Consider the following 24,802-nt stretch of genomic DNA (forward strand, 5'->3'; position numbering starts at 1 on the left):
ACCTCAACAGTGAGCTGTGTTTATGTGGAAGGATGACAGCCTACTGTTGGCAGGCTATGCATATGAGTGTCACAACCTCCCCTGTGTGCTGAGTTCTGTTAGGACACTTTCTTTACCTCTTGACAACTTTACACAGTATGTGAGAGAGTGTGAATTCTTTATGATCTTCATACAAAGAAGAAACCCAAGACATTACTCATTTTCCTGACCCTGGCTATGAGAGACAGTATATCTGCTATTGGTTGTTTAGAGGTATGAAAGTCATATTGCACCTGTAAGTTTGGATAATATGCATCACAATCCACCAGTGAACAGGGATTAACCAAAAGATTCACCTCACCCGCCTTTTGGGGCAGTGATATGTCACAATCATCTCTGAGGGCAGGGACAGGGCAGAAGTGTCACATCACCTGGGTGTTCGATTAGGGATATGTTACAATCTCCTCTTGAAAGCAGAATACAGTCAGCAGAGTCACATCACCTGGATGCTAGGCCCAGTGATATGTTACAATGATCTGTGGGCAAGGAGCAGGCAGGAAAAACACAACACCTGATTGCTGAGTCTGGTGATTTGCCACAATCTTCCCAGTGGTCAGGGTGCAGGCAAAAAGGGGAGTTAAACCTCCTAGATAATGGATGCAAAGACATGTCGCAAGGCTACTTATGTGCTGGGCTCAGGCAGAAGCCTCCCATTTCATGGGTGTTAAACTCAATGATATGTCACTATACCCAAAATATGCCAGAAACAGGAAAAATAAAAGAATCACATCATCTAAGTGATGGAAAGATGATAAAATACTTCGGTGGGCAGTTCCCATGCCATAAAGTTGTATCACCTAGGTGTTGAATCCAGGCATATGTCACAACACACAATGCATGCAGGGCTTAGGCAGAAGAAGAGAGTCACAACACATAGGTGGTGAGTCCAGCAATACATCACAATCCCTGCTTGGGCAAAGCCCAAACCATAGAGAAGAGCCACATCACCTATGTAGTGCGCTCAGCAATATGTCACACTACCCCTTATGTGAAGGGCCCACGCAAGAGAGTCAAATCACCTATATAATGGGCTCAGCAATATGTCACAGTACCCACTTCGGGGAGGGCCCATCCAAGAGAGTCACATCATCTAAATTATGGGCCCCAAAATATGTCAAAATGCTCTCTATGAGTACAGTTCAGCAAAACAAAAGAATCACACCACCTCGGGTTTAGGCCCAACTATATGCAATAAACACCCCAGTTCACAGAGCCCACGCATGAGAAAAGAGTCACATCACCTAGGTGCTGGGCCCAGTACGTTTTTTGGCAGTTCCCAGGTAGAAGTGGAGTGTCACATCACCTAGGTGATTAACAGAAAGATATTTCATAATACCTCCATGGGCAGGGCCCATGCAGGAGAGTTGCATTACCTAGGTGTTAGACCCAGTGATATGTCTCAACACACAATGTGTGCAGGTCCCAGGCTGGAGATGAGAGTCCCTCATCTAGGTTCTTGACCCAGTGGTATGTCACAATCCCTTTTTGGGCAGAGATGGAACAGCAGAGAAGAGTCACATCACTTAGATTCTGGGCCCAGCAATATGTCAAAATATCCCAAGGAGAGGGTCCAAACAAAAGTTACATGGGCCGGCTGTGGTGACTCATGCCTGTAATCCCAGCACTTTGGGAGGCCAAGGCAGGTGGATCACTTGAGGTCAGGAGTTCAAGACCAGCCTGGCCAACATGGTGAAACCTCGTCCCTACTAAAAATACAAAAATTAGCTGGCTATAGTGATGTGTGCCTATAATCCCAGTTACTCAGGATGCTGAGGCAAGTGAATCACTTGAACCCAGGAGGCGGAGGTTGCAGTGAACCAAGATCGCACCACTGCACTCCAGCCAGGGCAACAGAGCCAGACTCTGTCTCAAAAAAAAAAAAAAAAAAAAAGAATTATATCACCTAATTAAGGGATTAAGGGTCTCAGAGATAAGACACAGCGCCCCTCATGGATAGGGCTCAGGAAGAAGTGTGTAGTCACATAACATTTGAGCTGGTCCCAGCTATGTGTCAAAATCACTCCAGTGGGCAGGGCCCTGGCATAAGAAGAGAGTCATATCGAAGCTAGGTGCAGTGGCTCATGCCTGTAATCCCAGCACTTTGGGAGGCCAAGGCAGGCGGATCACCTGAGGTTGGGAGTTGGAGACCAGCCTGACCAACATGGAGAAACCCCATCTCTACTAAAAATACAAAAAAAGTTTGCCAGGCGTGGTGGCGCATGCCTGTAATCCCAGCTGAGCCCAGATGGCACCACTGCATTCCAGCCTGGGCAATAAGAGTGAAACTCTGTCTTAAAAAGTAAATAAATAGTCACATAATGTAGGTGCCTCGCCAAGCAATATGCCACAATCCCCACTGTGGACAGGTCCCAATGAGAAGAGAGTCACACAGTCTCAGTGATGGGCCCAGACATATGTTACAGTGACTTCTGGGAGTCAGCAGAAGAATCATATCACCTGTATGCTACATTCAGCAGTAAGTCACTCTCTATTCTATAGGCAAGGCCCAGGCAGGAGAGGAGAGTCACATCACCTTGGTGCTGCATCCAAAGATATGTCACAATCTCTTTTTGGTCAATGTCCAGGTAAGAGAGAAGAGTCACATAAAATAGTCAATAGGTGCCAAGAGCAATGGCTCACATCTGTAATCTCGGCACATCGGGAGGTCAAGGCAGGCAGATCGGCTGAGGTCAGGAGTTTGATATCAGCCTGGCCAACAGGGTGATATCTTGTCTCTACTAAAAACACAAAAGTTATCTGGACTTGGTGGCACACACCTATAGTTTCAGCTACTCTGGAGGCTGAGGAAGGAGAATCACTTGAACCCAGGAGACAAAAGTTGAAGTGAGCAGAGATCACGCCACTGCACTCCATCCTGGGTGACAGAGTGAGATTCTGTCTCAAAAACAAAATTAAAATAAATAAAATATAATACAATAAATAAAATAGTCAAAGGGCCCCAGGTATGTTACAATGCACCCTGTAGGCAGGGTCCAGGCAGGAGACCCATATTACATTTGTTCTGGGCCCAGTAATACATCACCACGCCTTCTGAGGGCAGTGCCATGACAAAAGAGTAATGTCACCTTAGTGTTAGGCCCAGTGACATGTCACAATATCCCCTGTGAGCAAAAACCTAGGAAGAGGAGAAAAGTCATGTTAGCCAGGTGCTGAGCCCAGTGATACGTCACAATCCTTTCTGTGAATTGGGGCCAAGCAGAAGAGAACTGCATTACCTGTGTGATGGATGCAGGGATATGTCACAATGTCCTCTGTAGGCAGGGCCTAAGCAGTAGAGTTATATCACCTGGGTTTTGGACCCAGCAATATGTCACAATGGGCCACATAGGCAGGGCACAGGCAAAAGAGTCACATAACCTACGTGTGGAGCCCAGCGACATGACACAATGCCCCCTGTGGAAGAGCCAAGGCTGGAGAGAAGATTCACACCACCTGGGTACAAGACCTAGCGATATGTCACAATGTCTTCTGTGGGCAGTGCCAGGGCAGTGGAATAGTTACATCACCTCAATTCTGGGTCCAACGATATGTCACAATCCTTTCTGTGGGCTGGGCTCAGGAGGGAGCATCAACTTACTCTGTTGCTGGGTAAAGTCATATGTCATAATCACACCGTCAGACATGTTCAGGGATGAGATTATACATCTGGACTGGAAAGAATCAACACATCAAAAATATGACCAGACCATGCATGGTGGCGCATGCCTGTAATCCCAGGAGTTTAAGACTATCCTGGGGGCCACATGGTGAGACAACACCTATATTAAAAAATAATAATTAAATTTAAAAATATATATATATATATAAAATACCAGAGCCTGAAAAACATAGTAAGACCACATCTCTTCTTAAAAAACAACAACAAAAAAAAGAGATAGATAGATGATTGATTGATTGATTGATAGGTAGGTAGGTAGGTAGAGAGAGAGAGAACCAGTCATGGTGGCTCACGCCTATAAGCTCAGTACCTTGAGAGGCTGAGGCCAAGTGATTGCTTGACTGCAGGAGTTTGAGATCAGCTTGGAAAACATGATGGAACTCCATCTCTACAAAAATAAAAAGCAAGGTATACAAAATAATGTGCCAGTGTGGTGCCGTATACCTTTAGTCCCAGCTACTAAGGAGACAGGGGGTCTGAGACAGGAGGATCACCTGAGCCCAGGGAGGTCGAGGCTGCAGTGAGCTGTGATCAGGTAACTGTACTTAAGCTTGGATGAAAGAAATCTAAAACAACAGCAACTTCAGTATACAGGAAGGAGCATGAGAGAGAGAAAAAAAACGCAAAAAACAAAAACCTACAGAACTCAATGTACTGTGGAAACAAACTCAAAGTGGGGCTAGAAAACAAACAAACAAACAGAACGATCCCCAGATCCTCAGCTATTTGGGAGGCCAAAATGGGAGGATCACCTGCATGAGTCCAGGAAGGTGGAGGGCACAGTGAACCATCATTGAACTTCTCTGCTGGACCTAAGCGGTACTGCACTGGCGAGAGCCATCTGGTCCATCTTAAACATTTTAAGCTGGTGACCAAGTCCTACGCTTGTGGCTTACGTCCTGTAGACCTGGTGGCCAGAAGGAAAAGCCAGCTGATGGCGGAGGCAGAAGCCCCCTGGTTCCACCCTACAGGCCACGTGTGGCACTCGCGGCCTGAAGCTGTCCCCATTGGAAACTTATTCCCCCCAAGGTGGCCCACCTCAGCGGCCGGCCTCTAAGTCCGCCGGCCTTCCTTCCTAAGCTTTCAATCTCTGATCAACCCAAACGTGAGGCCAGCAGCCTCAAGTACTGGCCACAGCTTGCAGCCCACATCTGGTCACATGACAGCCTGACTAGGAAGCCACTGGGTCCACCCTGCCAGCCATGTGTGGCGCTCACGGCCAAAGCCATCCCTCTGGCAACTAAGTCTGAGAGCTTCCCACCTACTCTGGGCGACAGAGCGAGACTCCATCTCAAAAAAAAAAAAAGAGGCCGGGCGCGGTGGCTCAAGCCTGTAATCCCAGTACTTTGGGAGGCCGAGATGGGCGGATCACGGGGTCAGGAGATCGAGACCATCCTGGCTAACACGGTGAAACCCCGTCTCTACTAAAAAAAATACAAAAACTAGCCGGGCGAGGTGGCGGGCGCCTGTAGTCCCAGCTCCTCGGGAGGCTGAGGCAGGAGAATGGCGTAAACCCGGGAGGCAGAGCTTGCAGTGAGCTGAGATCCGGCCACTGCACTCCAGTCCGGGCGACAGAGCGAGACTCCGCCTCAAAAAAAAAAAAAGAAAGAAAAGAAAAGAAAAAAAGAGCCGGCGCAGTGGCTCATGCCTGTAATCCCAACACTTTGGGAGGCTGAGGCTGGGCGGATCACCTGATGTCAGGAGTTTGAGACCAGCCTGACCAACATGGAGAAACCCCATCTCTACTAAAAATACAAAATTACCTGGGCATGGTGGCATATGCCTGTAATCCCAGCTACTCAGGAGGCTGAGGCAAGAGAATTACTTGAACCAGGGAGGTGGAGGTTGCAGTGAGCTGAGATCGTGCCATTGAACTCCAGCCTGGGCAACAAGAGTGAAACTCCATCTCAAAAAAAAAAAAAAAAAGAAAAAAAGAAAAATGTAGAAGAAAGAAAGAAATGAAGGAAAGAAACAAGCAAGCAAGCAAGAAAAGAGAGAGAGCAAAAAAAAAAAAAGGAAGAATGAAAAGGAAAAAGAAGAAAATAAAAGTGGGCAGAACATGGTGGCTCAAACCTATAATCCCAACACTTTGGGAAGCTGAAATGGAAGAACTAGCTGTTGACACAAGCCCTGAGAACACAGCGAGGCCTTGTCTCTACTACAAGAAATAAAAAATTTAGCCAGGCATGATGGCATGCTCATGTAGTAAGAAAGAAAACAGGCAGGAGGAAAGGAGCGAAGGAAAGAAGAAAGGTAGAAAGGAAAAAAGAAACCAAGTTCTACAAGGAAAAAAAATCAAAACGAAACAAAAAGAGAGAAATATAAAAAAAAAAAAAAGGAAGAGAGAAATAGAGGGAAAGACAGAAAGAAAGAGACAGAAAGGGAGAAAAAAATAGGAAAATAGGAAAGAAGGCCAGGCGCAGTGGCTCACACCTGTAATTTCAGCACTTTGGGAGGCCGAGGCAGGAGAATCCCTTGAGGTCAGGAGTTCGAGACCAGACTGGCCAACATGGCAAAACCCTGTCTCTACTAAAAAATACAAAGAATTAGCCGGGCATCATGGTGCACGACTGTAATGCCAGCTATTCAGAGGCTGAAGCATGAGAATCACTTGATCACAGCATTCAGAGGTTGCAATGAGCTGAGACTGCACCACTGCACTCCAGCCTGGGCAACAGAGCAAGACTCTATCACAAGGGAAAAAAAAAAAAGAGGAAAGAAGAAAGATGAAAAAACAGAACCTACAAAAAGAGAGGCAGAGAAGAAATTAGCGCTGGTTGAAGCCTCCAGGAGGCCACACCAGCTGTTTGCCCACCTGCTATGCAATGACCTTAGATGTTCAGAAGCCACTCCCTCTACCCTGAAGAGCTATGAGATATGTGAAGCACTTGCTGTCCACATTGTGACTCTCATGCAAACAAAATATACGGTTTCATTGTTTGAATCCTGTGGTTTCTTTCAGCCCACTTTTACTGATTTTTTTTTTTTTTTTTTTTGAGGCGGAGTCTCGCTCTGTCGCCCGGACTGGTGTGCAATGGCCTGATCTCGGCTCACTGCAAGCTCTGCCTCCTGGGTTTACGCCATTCTCCTGCCTCAGCCTCCTGCGTAGCTGGGACTACAGGCGCCCGCCACCTCGCCCGGCTAGTTTTTGTATTTTTAGTAGCAACGGGGTTTCACTGTGTTAGCCAGGATGGTCTCGATCTCCTGACCTCGTGATCTGCCCGTCTTGGCCTCCCAAAGTGCTGGGATTACAGGCTTGAGCCACCGCGCCCGGCCCACTTTTACTGATTTAACCTAGTTAATGTATATTTTGAATTGTGTGTATGGCTTCAGAACTAAAGTTGATAATGAAATCTCAAGTTTTGATAGCCCAGGAAGTGCATAAATATCTAATTTCACGTGAATTGATTTGAGGGAAAATTACCAGTGGAATGCCTTGGTCTGATTATCTGATAGAATCAATTGTTGTACATAAAACAGATCTGCACACACATATATATTATAACAAAATAAAGGAAGACAAAAAAAAAAAATCTGGCTTCTTGACCTTCGAACCTCTCACCCAGGCCACCTACCATCTTTACTCCCACTTACCTGGCTGTGCAGCTATGGTCTCCTCACTCTTCACAGTCCAGGGCTCTTTCTTTCCCTCCAAAAAAGTCACCAGGTCCAGCTTAGAGATGGCAAGACCTGTTTTTTAATAAAAAGTCAGATGACTCATGCTGGAAGATCTGTAATTTCCAGCTCAGTACTGTGCTCAGTAGAGAAAAGGGAACATTATATGAGATTTTTAAAATTATTCCCCAAAATACTGTTTCCCATCAGCTTCTTTAGAATATGTAGGAAGTATTTTAAGTTTAGAAATTCTTTTTTTTTTCTTCCTTCCCTCCTTCCCTCCCACCCTCCCTCCCTTCCCTCCCTCCCTCCCTTCCTTCTTTCCTTCCTTCCTTCCTTCTTCCCTCACTTCCTCCCTCCCTCCCTCCCTTCCTTCTTCCCTCCCTTCCTCCCTCCCTCCCTTCCTCCCTCCCTCCCTCCCTTCCTTCTTCCCTCCCCCCCTTCCTTCCTTCCTCCCTTCCTTCCCTCCTTAACTTCTAAGCTTCAAGTTTGGATGAATCAAAACTAAGGGGGAGGGCTGGAAACACTAGGAAGATTTTTTTCTACATCAACAAACTTACAATTTTTTTTTTTTTTTCCTGAAAGCAAAACTCTGAAATTCACCCAGACAAAGCACTACCTCCCAAGGAGACATTCTAAAAAGGAAAGAAATAAAGCCCTTGTTGTGTTGTAACCCAGCGAGTTGTAGAGAAACACCACACTCTGAGACTAATTCAGGAGTCCTTTATTGCCGGTGGCCAAGAGACGGCTAGTGCTCAAAATTCTCTCAGCCCCGAAGAAGGGGCTAGATCTCCTTTTATACCTTGGTCTAAAAGGGGAGGGGGGAGCCTAGCTGAAGCAATTTTACAGAAGCAGAACAGGCAAAACGTTAAAAAGATAAACTTGTTAACTTGCAGCTTTTTAAAATATAATCATTTCAAAGCTATACATTTCCTTCCAAGTAAGGCTTAAGACACATCCTATGAGTTTTGTTTAATTATAATTTTCTTCTGATTCCTACTGTGATTTCCCTTGGCCCGTGAGTTAAAATGTTCCTAAATTCTAGGCCGGGCGCGGTGGTTCATGCCTGTAATCCCAGCACTTTGGGAGGCTGAGGCGGGCAGATCACAAGGTCAGGAGATCGAGACCACGGTGAAACCCCATCTCTACTGAAAATACAAAAAATTAGCTGGGCGCGATAGTGGGCGCCTGTAGTCCCAGCTACTCAGGAATCTGAGGCAGGAGAATGGCGTGAACTCGGGAGGCGGAGCTTGCAGTGATCCGAGATCGCTGCCACTGCACTCCAGCCTGGGCGACAGAGCGAGACTCCGTCTCAAAAAAAAAAAAAAGGCCGGGCGCGGTGGCTCAAGCCTGTAATCCCAGCACTTTGGGAGGCCGAGACGGGCGGATCACGAGGTCAGGAGATCGAGACCATCCTGGCTAACACGGTGAAACCCCGTCTCTACTAAAATATACAAAAAATTAGCCGGGCAAGATGGCGAGCGCCTGTAGTCCCAGCTACTCGGGAGGCTGAGGCGAGAGAATGGCGTAAACCCGGGAGGCGGAGCTTGCAGTGAGCTGAGATCCGGCCACTGCACTCCAGCCTGGGCGACGGAGCGAGACTCCGTCTCAAAAAAAAAAAAAAAAGTTCCTAAATTCTAAATACACAAGGTTTATGTAACTATTTTGTTATTGATTTTTAAATCTAATTGCATTGTAGGTGGAGAACGTGATCTATAGTAGCCATCTTTTGAAATTTGTTGAGGATTGCCTTACGGCCCTTTATAAAGTAAATATTTATAAATTTTTAGTGTGTGCTTGAAAAAAATATGAATTTCTCCATCTGGGGATGTAGTGTCCTATGTATGTTCATCACATCAGGTATGTTAGTTACATTGTTTAAACTTCTATATCCTTACTGATTTTTTGCCTGCTTGATTTAAAGATTATGAAGAGATATGGTTGAGTCTTCTGTTCTGTTGGTCGATCTGTCTGGTTCTTCTTGTCATTATTTGCATTTTTTTGTTTTATGTATTTTGAGACTGTGTGACTGGGTGAATATTGATTAAAAGTTATCTGTTCTTGGTGAACGGATTCCTTTTATTATTGTGTAGTGACCTTTTATCTCTTGTAAATTTTTTTGCTCTATTAAAGTTTATTTTACCTAAAAAAAAAAAAAAAAGATAAATGGTTACAGAAACAGTTACAGAAAAAATAAACAGTTCCAGGTGCAGGGGCTTAAATTATCACAAAGTGATAAACCCAGGGGCTTCGAATGCATTCCCAGGAGCTGCTGGTACAGCTTGCCTCAGTATCTTATCAGTAAGTGTATTCCTGGATGTGTTTGGAGTCAGCTTTCACTAGTTATGTCCGTAAGGGAGTGGGGTAAGGGGGCTGCAAGCGAAGAAACTAAAATGGACTCTGTCCAGCTCTCTCAGCTACGAGAGACAATCGGGTTAAAACAAAGTAGGGTATCACAGTTATTAGACATTAGATATTTTGAAGGCAAGTTATTCCGACTCAGAGACAACGTATGTATAGTTCTCTAACATCAAATCTTTATACATATTCTGCTGAGGATTCAGGTATTTTTACTCCTCCAGAGAAAATTCTATGACCACACCCCTGAATGTCAACAGTTTCTGTAACAAAAATAAATAACACATTGATCATGCAGTGAAGGATAGAGTTCCTAATTTGACCCAAGATGAAATAAAAAAGTTAAGAGAAGAACTGGTTCTGACTTATGAGTAACCTGAGTTATTAAATAGGATACTTTTAAACACAGTAATATTTCAAATATATTCTCTAATTCTGTGGAAATAGAATAATATAAGATCCACAAAACTAGCAGAAATATGTACATATAAAACAAAATCTAAACAGGAATCAATAAAAGAATATACATTTTTGAGTGCTATTTTTGTTTTTTGTTTTTTTTTTTTTTTGAGATGGAGTCTTGCTCTGTCTCCAGGTTGGAGTGCAGTGGTATAATCTCGACTCACTGCAACCTCCGCCTCCCGGGCTCAAGCAATTCTCCTGCCTCAGCCTCCTGAGTAGCTAGGATTACAGGCGCCCGCCACCATGCCCAGCTAATTTTTTGTATTTTCAGTACAGATGGGGTTTCACCATGTTGGCCAGGCTGGTCTCAGACTCCTGACCTCGTGATTTGCCTGCCTCAGCCTCCCAAAGTGCTGAGATTACAGGCTTGAGTCACCATTCCCAGCCGAGCTTTGTATTTTGCCCCTATTTATCTGACTTGAAATTTATCTCAAAAGGACTTATGAGCCAATACACAGAGATAACTGTAAAACAACATCCAGAGCAGTTTTCATAACTGAGTAATATAAACAAGGCAACAACAGAAAATTGATCAAATGATGCTTACATTTTATGCATACACCCATAGAAATGGTAACTATGTATACATGAAAAGTGGGAGAGTAGAACATTTCTGTTTAAATGAAATTAAGAAATATTTTAAATTGTATAAAAATTATAAGCCTTTCTGTGTATGCTTTTTTGTGTTTCCTAAAACAAGGATGAAGATCAAAACATTTAATGATATAAACTAAATTAAGAGCTATTGTTACTGAATCAGGTGTTTTTTAAAATTTTTTTGCTTTGGCTGGTACAGTGGCTCATGCCTGTAATCCCAGCAGTTTGGGAGGCCGAGGTAGGTGGATCACCTGAGGTCAGGAGTTTGAGACCAGCCTGACCAATATGGTGAAATGCCATTTCTAGTGAAAATACAAAAAGTAGCCAGGCGTGGTGGCATGCACCTGTAGTACCAGCTCCTCGGGAGGCTGAGACAGGACAATTGGTTGAACCCAGGATGTTAAGGTTGCAGTGAGCTGAGATCATGCCACTGCACTGCAGCCTGGGTGACAGAGTAAGACTCTATCTCAAAAAAAAAAAACAAAAAAAATTTTTTTGGCTTTATGTGCCACATTATATTTTAGATTTTTAAGATGATATATTAGTTATATATTATTTTTGTTCTCTTTCTCTGAAAATACAAAAAATAAAGTGCATGCTTGTAAAATAAAGATGAAATAAAATAAAAACCTACAAAACTAATGCCTTTTTTAGAACTTCCAGTTTCAAAAGCTGATATCTACAGTCAACAAATACAGATCATTTGTTCTCTAAAGCAAGCTATAAGCAAAAAACAAACAAAAAAACCTAAAAAGAAAAAGACACAGAGTTTTTGGATTAAATGTGACAATTTATAAACGTCACTTAGGAAACCTATCCATCCAAGGTACTCATTTCATAATAAAGAGAAAAATATCTTTATAGAGAAGAAACTTGTCAGAAAACACCTTAGCCAGATGAATAAAGTTAGTGTAAGCTGTAATTAGACAAATTGGATCCAGAGGCCAATGCACAGATGGGCCCATAATTACTGCTATGATATTGGTGGAGGGAAAAGTAAATACTAATCTGAATCTAATAATGAAAAAACAGAACCTGTAGGGAAGACACAGGTACTGGTATTTCTTCAAACCTAACTGGAAGCCTGGGCTAAGAACCACTTAGCTGACCATTGCTTCTCAAGCTTCGATGTGCACATAGCTCATTTGGTATTCTAAGCCACTCTCTAACTAATGTGATTCTGCAGGTTTTGGAGGGGTCCAGAAATTAGCTTGTTTATTGAAAGCTCCCTGTTAATACTGATGTTGCTCTCCAGCACTCAGAGAAAGCAGGCATAGCACAGAGTCCCTTACATCTAATACCTTTATTGCAACACAAATACTTTTTGTTATAGTGAAGACCACAAGTCACTGTCTCAGAGAATCACATGCTTCGTCAGCTTTTTAAAGTTTACAGAAGGCTGGAGAATGTAGTAATGTCTACATCTGCATTTGAATAACAACATGTACACATACATTAATATGGTGTTTATTGAGCTTGTACTATGTGCTCACCAAGTATGCTATAATATACTGTGCTGGGAAACTCGCATGGTGTCAGCTAGGCCTCAAAAAACTTTGAAAGGTGGGTACTAAGTGTCTCATAATTCCCAGTAGGATTTAGATGACGGCTTAGGCTATTTCTTCTGGTTTCCCTATCACTATAAAAGCTAAATACACATAGATGGGAGGGATATAGAAAGGAAGGCGTAAGTAGAGAGACTTTTAATTGTTGTGTTTCTATTTACTTTCTCATGACTGTGGAACAACTATTGGATCTGCAGAAGTGTAAAACAGGTTGCTGTGTAAAATGTAAGCACTGGTTTCACTGAGAAAGAAAGACATTAAGATTCCAAATGTATACTCCTTTGTTCCCATTTATTTGCTTTTGTGTTTGGAAAAATTGTGAGCTCCAGCTCTGAAGAGACACCAAGGGTAGACACCTGTTTCACACTTCTGCAGATCCAATAGTTGTTCCAAACAGGAGTCTCATCTCCTCTAATTGGTTCTGTGAGGGGAGATTTCAGTGTGGGTCAGACCTGGACAAGGCTCAAAGAGGGTAGGTCTGGATAGGGCTGGGGCAGGGAGCTGGCCCTCATCTTCTTATCTCTATGCTGCTGGCTTATTTTGTGTTCTATCTTTTCTAAGCTGGACCAACAAGAGCTTGACTCCCAGAATTTTTCTGATTTTAATGGTTTAAGCTTCATCTCTATTCTGCATGACACACTAACAACCGATTTAACCAAAACATGTAGTACTTTCTATAAAAACTATATTAGAAATGATTCTTAACAAGGGAAAAGCAACAGAAATAATTGTATCAACTCTTCTGTCTATGATGTCCCTTCAGGTGGTGACATCAGAACTCACAACATAAGAGCAGTGTCCCAAATAAAGCCCAAGTCTTCTGTGCAACTCCCTTCTTCATTCTGATCACATTACTCTTAATTCAACCATGTATTTATTGGCTCTAGAATAATAATTCCTGAATAGTAGAGTCCATGACTGTTTCACCTGTTCTTCTAATGGCAAATAATAATAATAATAAAAGTAATGTGTTTAACCTATCAATTTGAGCCTCCAGACCTCCTACTTGTTCTTCACCCAAGTATCAGGAAACGAGAGCAACTCCCATTTGGATGTCAAATAAGAATATTCCATGAGGGGAGAAACAAGCCCTGGATTACTCACTCTTCTTTGAGATAAGAGGAAGAAGATTGGACTCTGTTGTCAGCCTGACCCCAGTCTGCACAGGACACCCCCAAATGCCTCAGACTTTTAGGCGCTAGTGAAAGGGTCTGTAGTGGCTCTGGGTTGATGCTCCAAAAGTTATTCAAACAGAGGAGACTCAGCCTGACTCTGTGGGGCCAGAATAAAAACTAAAACAGCTGGCCAGATGCGGTGGCTCATGCCTATAATCCTAGCTCCTTGGGAGGCTGAGGTGGGCAGATGACTTGAGATCAGGAGTTCGAGACCAGCCTGGCCAACATGGCGAAACTCCATCTCTACTAAAAATAAAAAATTAGCCAGGCATGGTGGTGGGTACCTGTAATCCCAGCTATTTGGGAGGCTGAGGCAGCAGAATCACTTAAACCCAGGAGGTGGAGTTTGCAGTGAGCCGAGATTGCACCACTGCACTGCCAGGGCCACAGAGTGAGACTCCGTCTCAAAAAATAATAAAAAATCACAAATAACAAAAACTTAAAAAATAAAAATGAAACTGCCTCTAATTCTTGATCCTGATCTGATATTACCTATAGCTGTTCAGCTAACTGTTGGGTACAAGGACAAGAATACTTTTCTTGGCCAGGCGCAGTGGCTCACGCTTATAATCCCAACACTTTGGGAGGCCGAGGCAGGCATTTCACCTGAGGTCAGGAGTTCGAGACCAGCGTGACCAACATGGAGAAACCCCGTCTCTACTAGAAATACAAAATTAGCTGGGCATGATGGCACATGCCTGTCATTCCAGCTACTCAGGAGGCTGAGGCAGCAGAATCACTTGAACCTGGAAGACAGAGGTTGCAGTGAGCTGAGGTAACGCCACTGCACTCTAGCCCGGCAACAGAGAGAGACTCTATCTCACTTAAAAAAGAACAAAAAAAAAAAAAACAACTTTCTCCAGTAATACAATTCACACATAGGAAATGGGGTTGTACTCATGGCTCTAGACAGTTGTGCCCCTGACTTCCCTCTGCAAAGGTGCTTCTTCACTCTTAGAGATTGTGCCACCAGATTCAGTTTACACCAGGAGCTACTCATACAATCTTAAAAGTTCACTGGACAAGATCCAAAGCCTGGCTCTGTCTTGTGAATCCCAGGTGGATTTCAGCCCTTATGTGTGGATTCTAGGTACCATTAACTTGGATCCATATTGTGTTACAGCAAGGAGAGGAAAAGTGCAGGAGAAATCCCCACATGAAGACTGCACCAACACATACTGGAAAACCCTATTAGCTGGACTCAAAATTTGGAACTGCAGATTTAGGTTTAGGAAGGCAGAAAAGCAAGGCAAAGGCACCCTTACCACATGCATAGGCATTTGGACAAGAGAATAAGCAAAATGTTTAGATTCTCAGGCTTACTCAATGCAAATGTGTGAACCTGGTTGGGTTTTCAGGCCACATGGTATTTGAAAGAGTTTCACATCTGAAGATGCCAGGGGCATGGAAAGAGAGCTGGAATAGTTAATTGTTGCCCTATAGTAATTTTTGTAGAAATCTGGTAAAAGTATGCTATTAACGATTGTAGATCCCAAATACGAAGAAAGGCCATTCTGCCTGCAGACTTTGAGGGCAGTGTGCACTTTACTGAACAATTGTGTGTTGTGAATGGAAGCCCAATTGCACAATTGTGTGTTGTGACTGGTCCATACAGAATGAAGCATGGTGGGCACATTATGTGTTCATATCCTGTTTAGTAATTCTGGACAAACTTAGAGAAACATAATTATAAAAAGAATTATCTGAAACCTCAGAAAAATTATCCACAATTGGAGAACAGAAAAAAAAAAAAAAAAAAAAAAACTTTATTACGGAATTACACCAGAATGTGAAAGGCATTATAAGCAAACTGCTAAGAAATTGCAAAGACACTCAATTGCAAATAGCTACCATAATTAGTTCTCAGGTAGAAGACTTGACAGCACCATTTGTCACATACAGTTTATCTTAAATTCACCTAAAAACTGGAGGTCTTCTCTGGTTGCTAATTGGCTATATTTAAAGGAAAAATAAACTTATGTCTTCATGAGAAGTAGTTGTGAAACTTAGAGCTAGGACTGTGCTAAAGGTAAACTCCTATCTTCCAACAGAAAATGGAATAAAGCTCTCTTTTCTTTGCTATTTACATTTTAAATAAATGATTCCTAGGTTCTAAAAACAGACAGTCCTGAGTCAAAAATACTGACAAAAAGCCTACTTAGCAGTTAGAATAATTTGTATATATTCCAAGTAGGCAGAAAAGACTTATATAAAAGTTTTCTGGCCAGGTACAGTGGCTCACGCTTGTAATCCCAGGACTTTTGGAGTCCGAGGCACGTGCATTACCTGAGGTCAGGAGTTTGAGACCAGCCCAGCCAGCATGGTGAAATTCCACCTCTACTAAAAGTACAAAAAATTAGGGCTGGGTGTGATGTCTCACGCCTATAATCCCAGCACTTGGGGAAGCCAAGGCAAGCAGATCACCTGAGGCCGGGAGCTTGAGACCAGCCTGACCAACATGGAGAAACCCCATCTCTATGAAAAATACAAAATTAGCTGGGCGTGGTGGCATGAGCCTGTAATCCCAGCTACTCAGGAGGTTAAGGCAGGAGAATCACTTGAACCAGGGAGGTAGAGGTTGTGGTGAGCCGAGATCGCACTATTGCACTTCAGCCTGGGGAACAAGAGTGAAACTACGTCTCAAAAAAAATAATAAAAAAATAAAAAAAAATTAGCCAGGCATTGTAGCGCATGCCTGTTATCTCAGCTACTTGGGAGGATGCAGCAGGAAAACTGCTTGAGCCTGGGAGGTGGAGGTTGCTGTAAGCTGAGATTGTGCCACTCCAGCCTGGGTGACAGAGCAAGACTCTGTCTCAAATAAATAGATAAATAAATAAATAAATTTTCTAAAGTAAATCCTTTAAGAAAAGGAAAGAGAAAAATCTTTTACTTTCAAGGATAAAGCCTGTATTTCTAATTTTTATCTGTTCTTATGACAGCCAGGTCTAGGGCCATAATTTTGAACTCATGGACATCTGACTCCCAGTAGGTGCTGGATTCAGGCACCTGAGGCACACTGTGTACATCAGAAAGGGTTTGTAGAAAAGTAAAAGACAGAAGAGGGAAAGGGGCTATCAAGGACCCATGAGTAGGGGACAGTGCATGGTAGCTGGAAAGACTGGTTTATGCTATAGATACTGATTCAGGCAGGGCTATGTTCTGACATATTCCTGTGTCCATGCAGGTGGATGAGATTATGATTGGTAATCCATAAGCCCAGGGTGATAGAGAGACCAGGCTGCTGCTTCAGGTTCAGGGTTTGTGGTAGGAATAATCCAGGAGTTCTCGAGGCACTTGTGTAAATTCTTTGGTGAGAAATTTTAGAGGCAAAGGCACTATAGAGTCATTCCTCAGGTCAAGTCCTCTTGTTTTGTGAAGGTTCTGGCCACACCCATTCCTAGCAGGTATGTTCATGAGTAGGTGGAAATCATTGGTGGTAACAGGTTGAGGGCAGGGAGTCTGTTTTCAGAACTCTTTTCTTCCAAGCATGCAGTCCCCTTTCTCCCCGGGAAGAGATCTGGAATCACAGGACAATGTGCACTGTGACAGCCTGTGTACAGGAGAAAAGAGTTCCCCTTGCCAGAGAAACTAAGAGTCTCCTCCAGCTCAAACATCTATGATATTCTTTTTCTGACAACAAATGTGTGGAGTTTGCTGAACAGCAACCAATTCTTCAACACCAATTGGTTGTCTACTAATTCAATTCTGATACCTCCTTGAGTCAGCATAGACCCCACAAGTTCAGGGCTCAGTCCCACAATACTGCCACCACTGCAGATGCCAGTCACAATTCCTAGGGGCTCATCTATACTTCTGAGCCAGTTCCTATAAATTGGGGGCTCTCATAATCTTCTCAAGTTAAATAATGATACAGCTACTCACAGAACTTAGCAAAACATTATACTTGCATTTACCAGTTTGTTATAAAAGATACAAGTCAGGAAAAGCTAAATGTAAGAAACATACAGGGCAAAGAAAACTCATGGTAGAAGATGAAGTGGGCAGGTAAGAGCAGTGATTAAAGAAATTCCTGAACCTTTGTGTTTTTCAAGAGCATCTTACTGCAAAGAAACACCCTTGCTATTTTTGATATCATGAAGCCACAGACTGTCTAAATTACTACTTTTTTTGCCTTACAAACAATTAAATAATACATTTGTTTTTAGTAGTCAGAACAAAATACCTGTTAATCAAACTTTGCTTAGGTTTCTTTCTTTCCTCAGGCTCCCAAATTTTGACCCAACCACAACCCCTTTATGTTCCTCTTTTTTCTTTGAGACCGAGTCTGGCTCTGTCACCAGGCTAGAATGCAGTGGTCCAATCTCGGCTCACTGCAACCTCCACCTCCCAGATACAAGTTATTCTCCTGCCTCATCTTCCGGAATAGCTGGGAATACAGCGTGCCACCAAGCCTGGCTAATATTTTGTATTTTTATATTAAAAATACCGCACCCGGTCTATGTTCCTCTTAAAAACAGGCTGACTTGGCCCAGGTGTGGTGGCTCATGGCTGTAATCCCAGCACTTTGAGGGTCGAGGAGGGTTGATCACCTGAGGTCAGGAGTTCTGGGCCAGCCTGGCTAACATGGTGAAACCCCATCTCAACTAAAAACACAAAAAATTAGCTGGGCATGGTGGTGTGCCTTAATCCCAGCTACCTGAGAGGCTGAGGTGGGAGAATTGTTTGAACCTGGGAGGCGGAGGCTGCAGTGAGTGGAGATCGCACCAGTGCACTCCAGCCTAGGCAACAGAGCGAGACTCCAGCCTAGGCAACAGAGCGAGACCCCATCTCACAAAAAACAAACAACAACAAAAAAAACCAGGCTGACTTCTGGGTAAAATATTCCCTAATCTAGCATCTGCTTTCACCATGTTCTATCTCTCCCTCCCCTTCCCACTTTTTTTCTGACTTTGTTTTCTTCTCCTTATGAAAGAAAGTCCTTTTCTCTCTAACCTTTAAAATTCTTCAATATCTTATAGCTGGTGCTTTCCCCTTGTTGCAATATTCCTTTAAAATTAAGTAACTTCATTAAGCTGCGCATGACGACAGGTGCCTGTAATCCCAGCTACTCGGAAGGCTGGGGCAAGAGAATCGCTTGAACCCGGGAGGTGGGGGCTGCAGTGAGCCAAGATCGCACCATTGCACTCCAGCCTCGGCGACTAAGAGCAACTCCGTCTCAAAAAAAAAAAAAAAAAAAAAAAATGAAGTAACTTTTTGCCAGGCACAATGGCTCACACCTGTAATTCCAGCACTTTGGAAGGCCGAGGTGGGTGGATCACCTCTTGTCCACAGTTGGAGAACAGCCTCGCCAAAACGGTGAAACCCCGCAAAAATTAGCTAGGCGTCGGGTCACCTGCTTGTAGTCCTAGCTACTAGGGAGCCTGTGGCGGAAGGATCGCTTGAATCTGGGAGACAGAGGTTGCAGTGTGCCGAGATCGTGCCACTGTACTACAGCCTGGGTGACCGAATGAGGCTCTGGCAAAAAAAAAAAAAAAAAAAAAAAAAAACCCTACTTACCTAAATCTAAATTTGTCATATGTCACAAAATCTAGAAACAACTTCAGAACAATAACAACTCTATTCCCAGAAAGAGCCTCCCAACTCCATTTTTGTGCCAATCCCAACTGCGTCTGCCTGTGGATTTATAGGTTTTCTGAGCCCTGTAGCTTCTCTAAGCATAAAGGCTCTGTCCATGGTTATTGTGAGCAGCTGGGACATCTGCAGGGGAGGCTCTGCAGGCAGAACTAAACTATCCTTAGCTTGGAGTCACTGAGTTCAGATTTCTATTTCCCGGTCAGGCAGAGGCGGGTGGATCACTTGAGGACAGGAGTTCCAGACCAGCTTCCACCATGGCAAAACCACTTCTCTACTAGAAATACAAAACTAGCCAGGCATGGTGGCGCAGGTATGTAATCCCAGTTTTTCGGAGGGCTGAGGCACGAGAATCGCTTGAGTCTGGGAGGCGGAGGTTGTAGTGATCGCGCCACTGCCCTCCAGCCTGGGCGACAGGACCAGACTCCGTCTCAAATAAAATGTTTAAGAAAAGAGACTTGGGAGCCCCATCTACGGCAGCTCCTGCCACGAACACACTGAGTCAGGATTCTGCCCTGATGATCCGCCTGGCATGCCTGAACAATCTGGGAAATACTCGGGACTGCGTGCAGAGCTGCCCAGGGAGCTCCAGATAGGGCGCCGCAGGGACCGGGCGGAACGCGGGGGTCCTGGCTGCGGGCCCAGCCGCCATCTTGCGGCTAGAGGGGCCTGGCGCGCAACTGCGCCAGGAGGGACTCAGGTCGGAAACCCGGGAGCAGTGAGTAGACCAGTCCCGCCGGTTACACAGCACGCTCTCTCCTCTCGGGATGCCCCAACCCCGCACGCTCACCCTTTTCCAGCTTTCAGGATGTCCTGGCATCTTAGCTGTGCGTCTCTCCCGACCTGCAGATCACAGGGCAACAGAGGCAGTCACAGAGTCACCAAGGACTCTCGAGGTGAAGAATGTAGAAGAATGGAGACAGATCCCAAGCTCTGGTGGGAGCCACAAACAAAGGCCCCGCCAAATGGCGGAAACCACGCCCCCCTCTTCAACTGTGCGCTTGATTGGGCGGTTCCCGCGCCAGCGCCAATGATTGGATAAAGCACAGGCACTCTCCCCATACCACCCCCGCCCCCTGCCCTCCTCTCAGCATTAGTGCGTTTTGTGAACAGAAAAACAGGTAGGCCAGGCGCAGTGGCTCACGCCTGTAATCCCAGCACTTTGGGAGGCCGAGGCGGGTGGGTCACAAGGTCAGGAGTTCAAGACCAGCCTGGCCAAGATGGTGAAACCCCGTCTCTACTAAACATAGGAAAATTAGCTGGGCGTGGTGGCAGGTGCCTGTACTCCCAGCTACTGGGGAGGCTGAGGCAGGAGAATCACTTGAACCTGGGAGGCAGAGGTTGCAGGGAGCCACGATCGTGCCACTGCACTCCAGCCTGGGCGACAAGAGTGAGACTCTGTCTCAAAAGAGAAAAGAAAAACAGGCTAAAGTAGGTAGGGTAAAATGCACAAGGAATTACAGCTAATTAAGAAGTGAGTTGAGACTTGAAATGCACTTGCTCTTTCCCTTGCCTGGGTCTGCTTGTATAATACATCTTATTTGCTACTTAATGGTAAGAAAAGATCACTTGGATTTTTTTTTTTTTTTTTTTTTTTTTTGAGACCGAGTTTCACTCTTATTACCCAGGCTGGAGTGCAATGGTGCGATCTTGGCTCACTGCAACCTCTGCCTCCCGGGTTCAAATGATTCTCCTGCCCCAACCTCCCGAGTAGCTGGGATTACCCTGAGTAGCTGGGATTACAGGCATATGCCACCATGCCCAACTACTTTTGTATTTTTAGTAGAGACAGGGTTTAACCATGTTACCCAGGCTGGTCTCGAACTCCTGACTCCACGCTGCTCTGAACTCGTGACCGCCTGCCAGAGCCTCCCAAAGTGCTGGGATTACAGGCGTGAGCCACCGCGGCCGGCCCATTCAGACATTTTTTAAACAACTTTTTAATCATTTTGATAATGCAGGAAAGACCTTCCTTCATCCCATCCCTGAGCCCCTTTCTCACCATGCTGTACCACACTGCTGACCACATCTTGGGATGTCCATTTGGAATGGGGCTGGGGTAGAGGGCAGCAGAGGCTGAGAATGGTTAAGCAAGAATTATGTTACCCACATTTGTTCATCTTAGAAAGCCTCCTCTATCGTTCCCTGTGAAGTGGCTATTCCAGGGTAATTGTGCCCTGACTGCGCTGCATCTCAGTCTGACTTCTCTTTTTTAAAATCACTGGATTACTCTCACTAACTGGGTATATCATTTTCTATTTGAAAATGGCCAACAGTCCTTTGTGGGCATCCTGATTTGATTTGCTAGTTTAGACCCTGGAGATAGAGGTGAGGAAATATTGGGCCACATCAGAATACCTTATTCTCACTTAGAGGATATATAGGAATTTCTTAATATCTAACAGTTTTCTCAATAGAAAAAATTTAACAATGATAGCTTACAGGGCAGAAAGGGGACACAGATGACACAGTCTTAGAAGTTTAATTTGGTCATAATTTTTTTGTTTTGCTTTGTTTTTGGAGACAAGGTAAGGGGAAGAAAAGATTATTTGGATTTTTTTTTTTTTTTTTTTTTGAGACCGAGTTTCACTCTTATTGCCCAGGCTGGAGTGCAATGGTGCGATCTTGGCTCACCGCAACCTCCGCCTCCGGGTTCAAATGATTTTCTGGTGCCCAGGCTGCAGTGGAGTGGCACAAGCATAGTTCATAATTTGGTTGTAATCGTTCTTATAAAAATATTTTTGGCTGGGTTTGATGGCAAACACCTGTAATCCAAACACTTTCGAAGACCATGGTGGAATGATTGCTTAAGCCCAGGAGCTCAAGACCAGTCTGGGCAACATAGTGAGACTCGGTTTCTGGAATAATTTTAAAAATTGGCCTTTGTGTGATGTTACATGCCTATAGTCCCAGTGGCTTGAGAGGCTGAGGTGGAAGGATCACTGGAGGTTGAGGCTGCAGTGACCCATCATTTGGTCACTGCATTCCAGCCTGGGTGACAGAGGGAGACCTGTATGTGTACACACACACACACACACACACACACACAAACATATACATACATACACCCCCCACACACACGCATATACATATATACATATATGCGCGCGCGTGTGTGTGTGTATATATTATCAAAATAATATGTATGTCGAAAGAAATTCAAGCACAGAAGAAAAATGAAAGACCATGATGGGGAATGTGATAAAAGGTGAGTGTGACTCCTACAGCTCAGTGAGGCTTGGTTTCCATCTTAAGGAACTGCTGTCCCACACTGAAACCACAACCCAGCACATGCCAATTCTCACACTATTTATACTTTGCCCAAAAGCAACAAAAGGAGGTCAACATCATCATTTGTGGCATGGAAGTCTATTCCCCACTGAGACCTTTTAAAAATGTTATTGTCTTAAACCCTCTTCCTTCTAATAAAGTCTATACAAATACATACATACAAGCCTGAAACTTCTAAAAATAAAATATCAGGGGTTTTTTTTGGCCAGACGCGGAGACTCATGCCTGTAATCTCAGCACTTTGGGAGGCCGAGGCGGGCGGATCAGCTGAGGTCGGGAGTTTGAGACCAACCTGGCCAACATGGAGAAACTCCTTCTCTACTAAAAATACAAAATTAGCTGGATGTGGTGGTGCATGCCAGTAATCGCAGCTACTCAGGAGGCTGAGGCAGGAGAATTGCTTGAGCACAGGAGGCAGAGGTTGCAGTGAACTGAGATTGTGCCATTGCACTCCAGCCTGGGTAACAAGAGCAAAACTCCGTCTCAAAAAAAAAAAAAATTAAGTTTTTAAATTCCCATAAATAAACAAGCAAACACAAAAACAGCCATTCTGATTGAGGAGATAGTGGGATAGAGGGGGTTAGGAGGCTGCTCACATCACCTCCAGGCCCCGTGTGGAGGAGGGGATGGAGTCTAGGAAGACCCTGGCTAGTCACTTGTTCTGACTGGGCTTTCCCCCCACTCCACACTTTAACCATTTCCTGGGAAGAGCTTAGGAACCTCTTGTGCCCTAGTGAGGAAGGGCCTCCCCTCACAGGGTATTGGTGAGGAGGCATTCTGAGACTCTGTGAGAAGCTAGCACAGTGCTTGACAAGTACCTGTGGGAACTGTCATCCTCTGTAACTATCATGTGGCCTTGGAGTGTTCAGATGGCCTGGCCTGGCCTGGGGCTTGGCAGAGCTGTTTGAGGGTCAGCTGCTTTAGGCTCCCACTTTCTCGTCAATCAAAGTGGCTGTTTTCGTGGCTGTTTGTTTATTTTGGTTTTTAAAATCCTCATATATAAATAGAAAGTGCAGCTGGAGGTGCCAAGGCTCAGGGTCTAGAGCTGTGCCGCTTGGACTTTCTTGCTGGCCTGTGACCAGGTGAACTCTGGGTGTGAGATGATTCCCACCCTGGATCTACAATCCCCACCACCTCTCCCCAGGCCCTGAGAAACCAACACAAGGCAGTGCTAAAGAGCAGGTAAGTGACGGGCATCAAGCCCATTCACGAAGATTTGAATGCTATCTGGGCTGAAGCTGTCGACAGTAGGGACTATGTCTGCCTTGGCTTGTCATGGCTCCACCCACAGATGTGCTTGCCCTGTGCTGTTTCTCCAGCAGCCAGCGATCCATGGCCTTGAGCCTCTTGTACCATGCCTGCTTCTTCATGTTGATCATGTTTTTTTAAAAAAAATTCCTGAGATGGCACTGCTGGATATGAGTGCTGGAAAGGGGGAGGCACCTTTGTCCTAGGGAATTAGGAGCTAACCAGATCCCTCCTGAGTGCCCCCCAGAACAAGTGGGGAGTGGTGCTGCACTAAATGATGCCCCCCGAATATGTATTTGCACTGGCTCAATGAATACACGATGCAGAGGCCTAAATGAAAATATGTGAATGGTGTATGTGGCCATCAGCGTGCTACTGGGAAACAGGTGCCTCTCATTCTCCCCAGGAAGTGTGGAATGTGTCCATGCCCTAGGGTGGCCTTCTTTTTTTTTTTTTTTTTTTGAGACGGAGTCTCGCTCTGTCCCCCAGGCTGGAGTGCAGTGGCCGGATCTCAGCTCACTGCAAACTCCGCCTCCCAGGTTCACGCCATTCTCCTGCCTCAGCCTCCCGAGTAGCTGGGACTACAGGCGCCTGCCACCTCGTCCGGCTAGTTTTTTGTATTTTTTAGTAGAGACGGGGTTTCACTGTGTTAGCCAGGATGGTCTCGATCTCCTGACCTTGTGATCCGCCCGTCTCGGCCTCCCAAAGTGCTGGGATTACAGGCTTGAGCCACCGCGCCCGGCCAGGTGGCCTTCTTAACTTGTACACAACTGCAGGTCTGTTCTGAGTGAATGACGTGCAGATGAGATTTCTCAAGTCATTCATATGTTTGACATTGTGGCTGTTGCTTTTGGTACCACTACCCCCAGGCCCCAACCTGGCTTAAAGTCCAGGCTTTAGGTCAAAAAGACGGAGGGCTTCCTGTGTTCTGGGATGGGAAGTTGCAGATCTCTGGTAGCACTGCGGGTTGGGGTACACTTAAGTTTTGTGCAGGACGTGAGCTGCAGTGGTTTTATTAATTGTGATTGGCCTGGCCTGGTTGTAGCTCCGGGTGGGGAGAAGGAATTAGCAGTGCCGTTTCCCCAGATATTCATGTGCCCAGCCCTGGCCTTCCTGCCCTCGGGCCCGGAAGTAAGCACCACCACAGACTCTGATTTGCCTCCCTACTCCCTGTACCCTAG

General features: G+C 44.9%; 1 protein-coding gene across 4 annotated transcripts in view; it reads right to left on the reverse strand.

Annotated features, from left to right (window-relative positions):
• The window catches only part of LOC117083475 (zinc finger protein 254-like), a 104,301-nt gene extending 84,239 nt beyond the window's left edge, over positions 1–20,062 (reverse strand). For 3 of the 4 annotated variants that reach the window (XM_033211162.1, XM_033211188.1, XM_033211199.1), the window contains exons 1-3: positions 19,873–20,062; positions 7,313–7,408; positions 4,471–4,625 (exon numbers count right to left, since the gene is read on the reverse strand). In XM_033211162.1, coding sequence (XP_033067053.1) covers positions 4,471–4,512 — 42 coding nt within the window. In that variant the 5' untranslated portion in view covers positions 4,513–4,625; positions 7,313–7,408; positions 19,873–20,062. The remainder of the gene's footprint in view (positions 1–4,470; positions 4,626–7,312; positions 7,409–19,872) is intronic. The other variant, XM_033211180.1, reaches the window with a different exon arrangement.
• Between the last annotated feature and the right edge of the window lie 4,740 nt (positions 20,063–24,802).

This window comes from Trachypithecus francoisi, unplaced genomic scaffold (genome assembly GCF_009764315.1).
Source record: "Trachypithecus francoisi isolate TF-2019V2 unplaced genomic scaffold, Tfra_2.0 Contig00366, whole genome shotgun sequence".
Classification (NCBI taxonomy): domain Eukaryota; kingdom Metazoa; phylum Chordata; class Mammalia; order Primates; family Cercopithecidae; genus Trachypithecus; species Trachypithecus francoisi.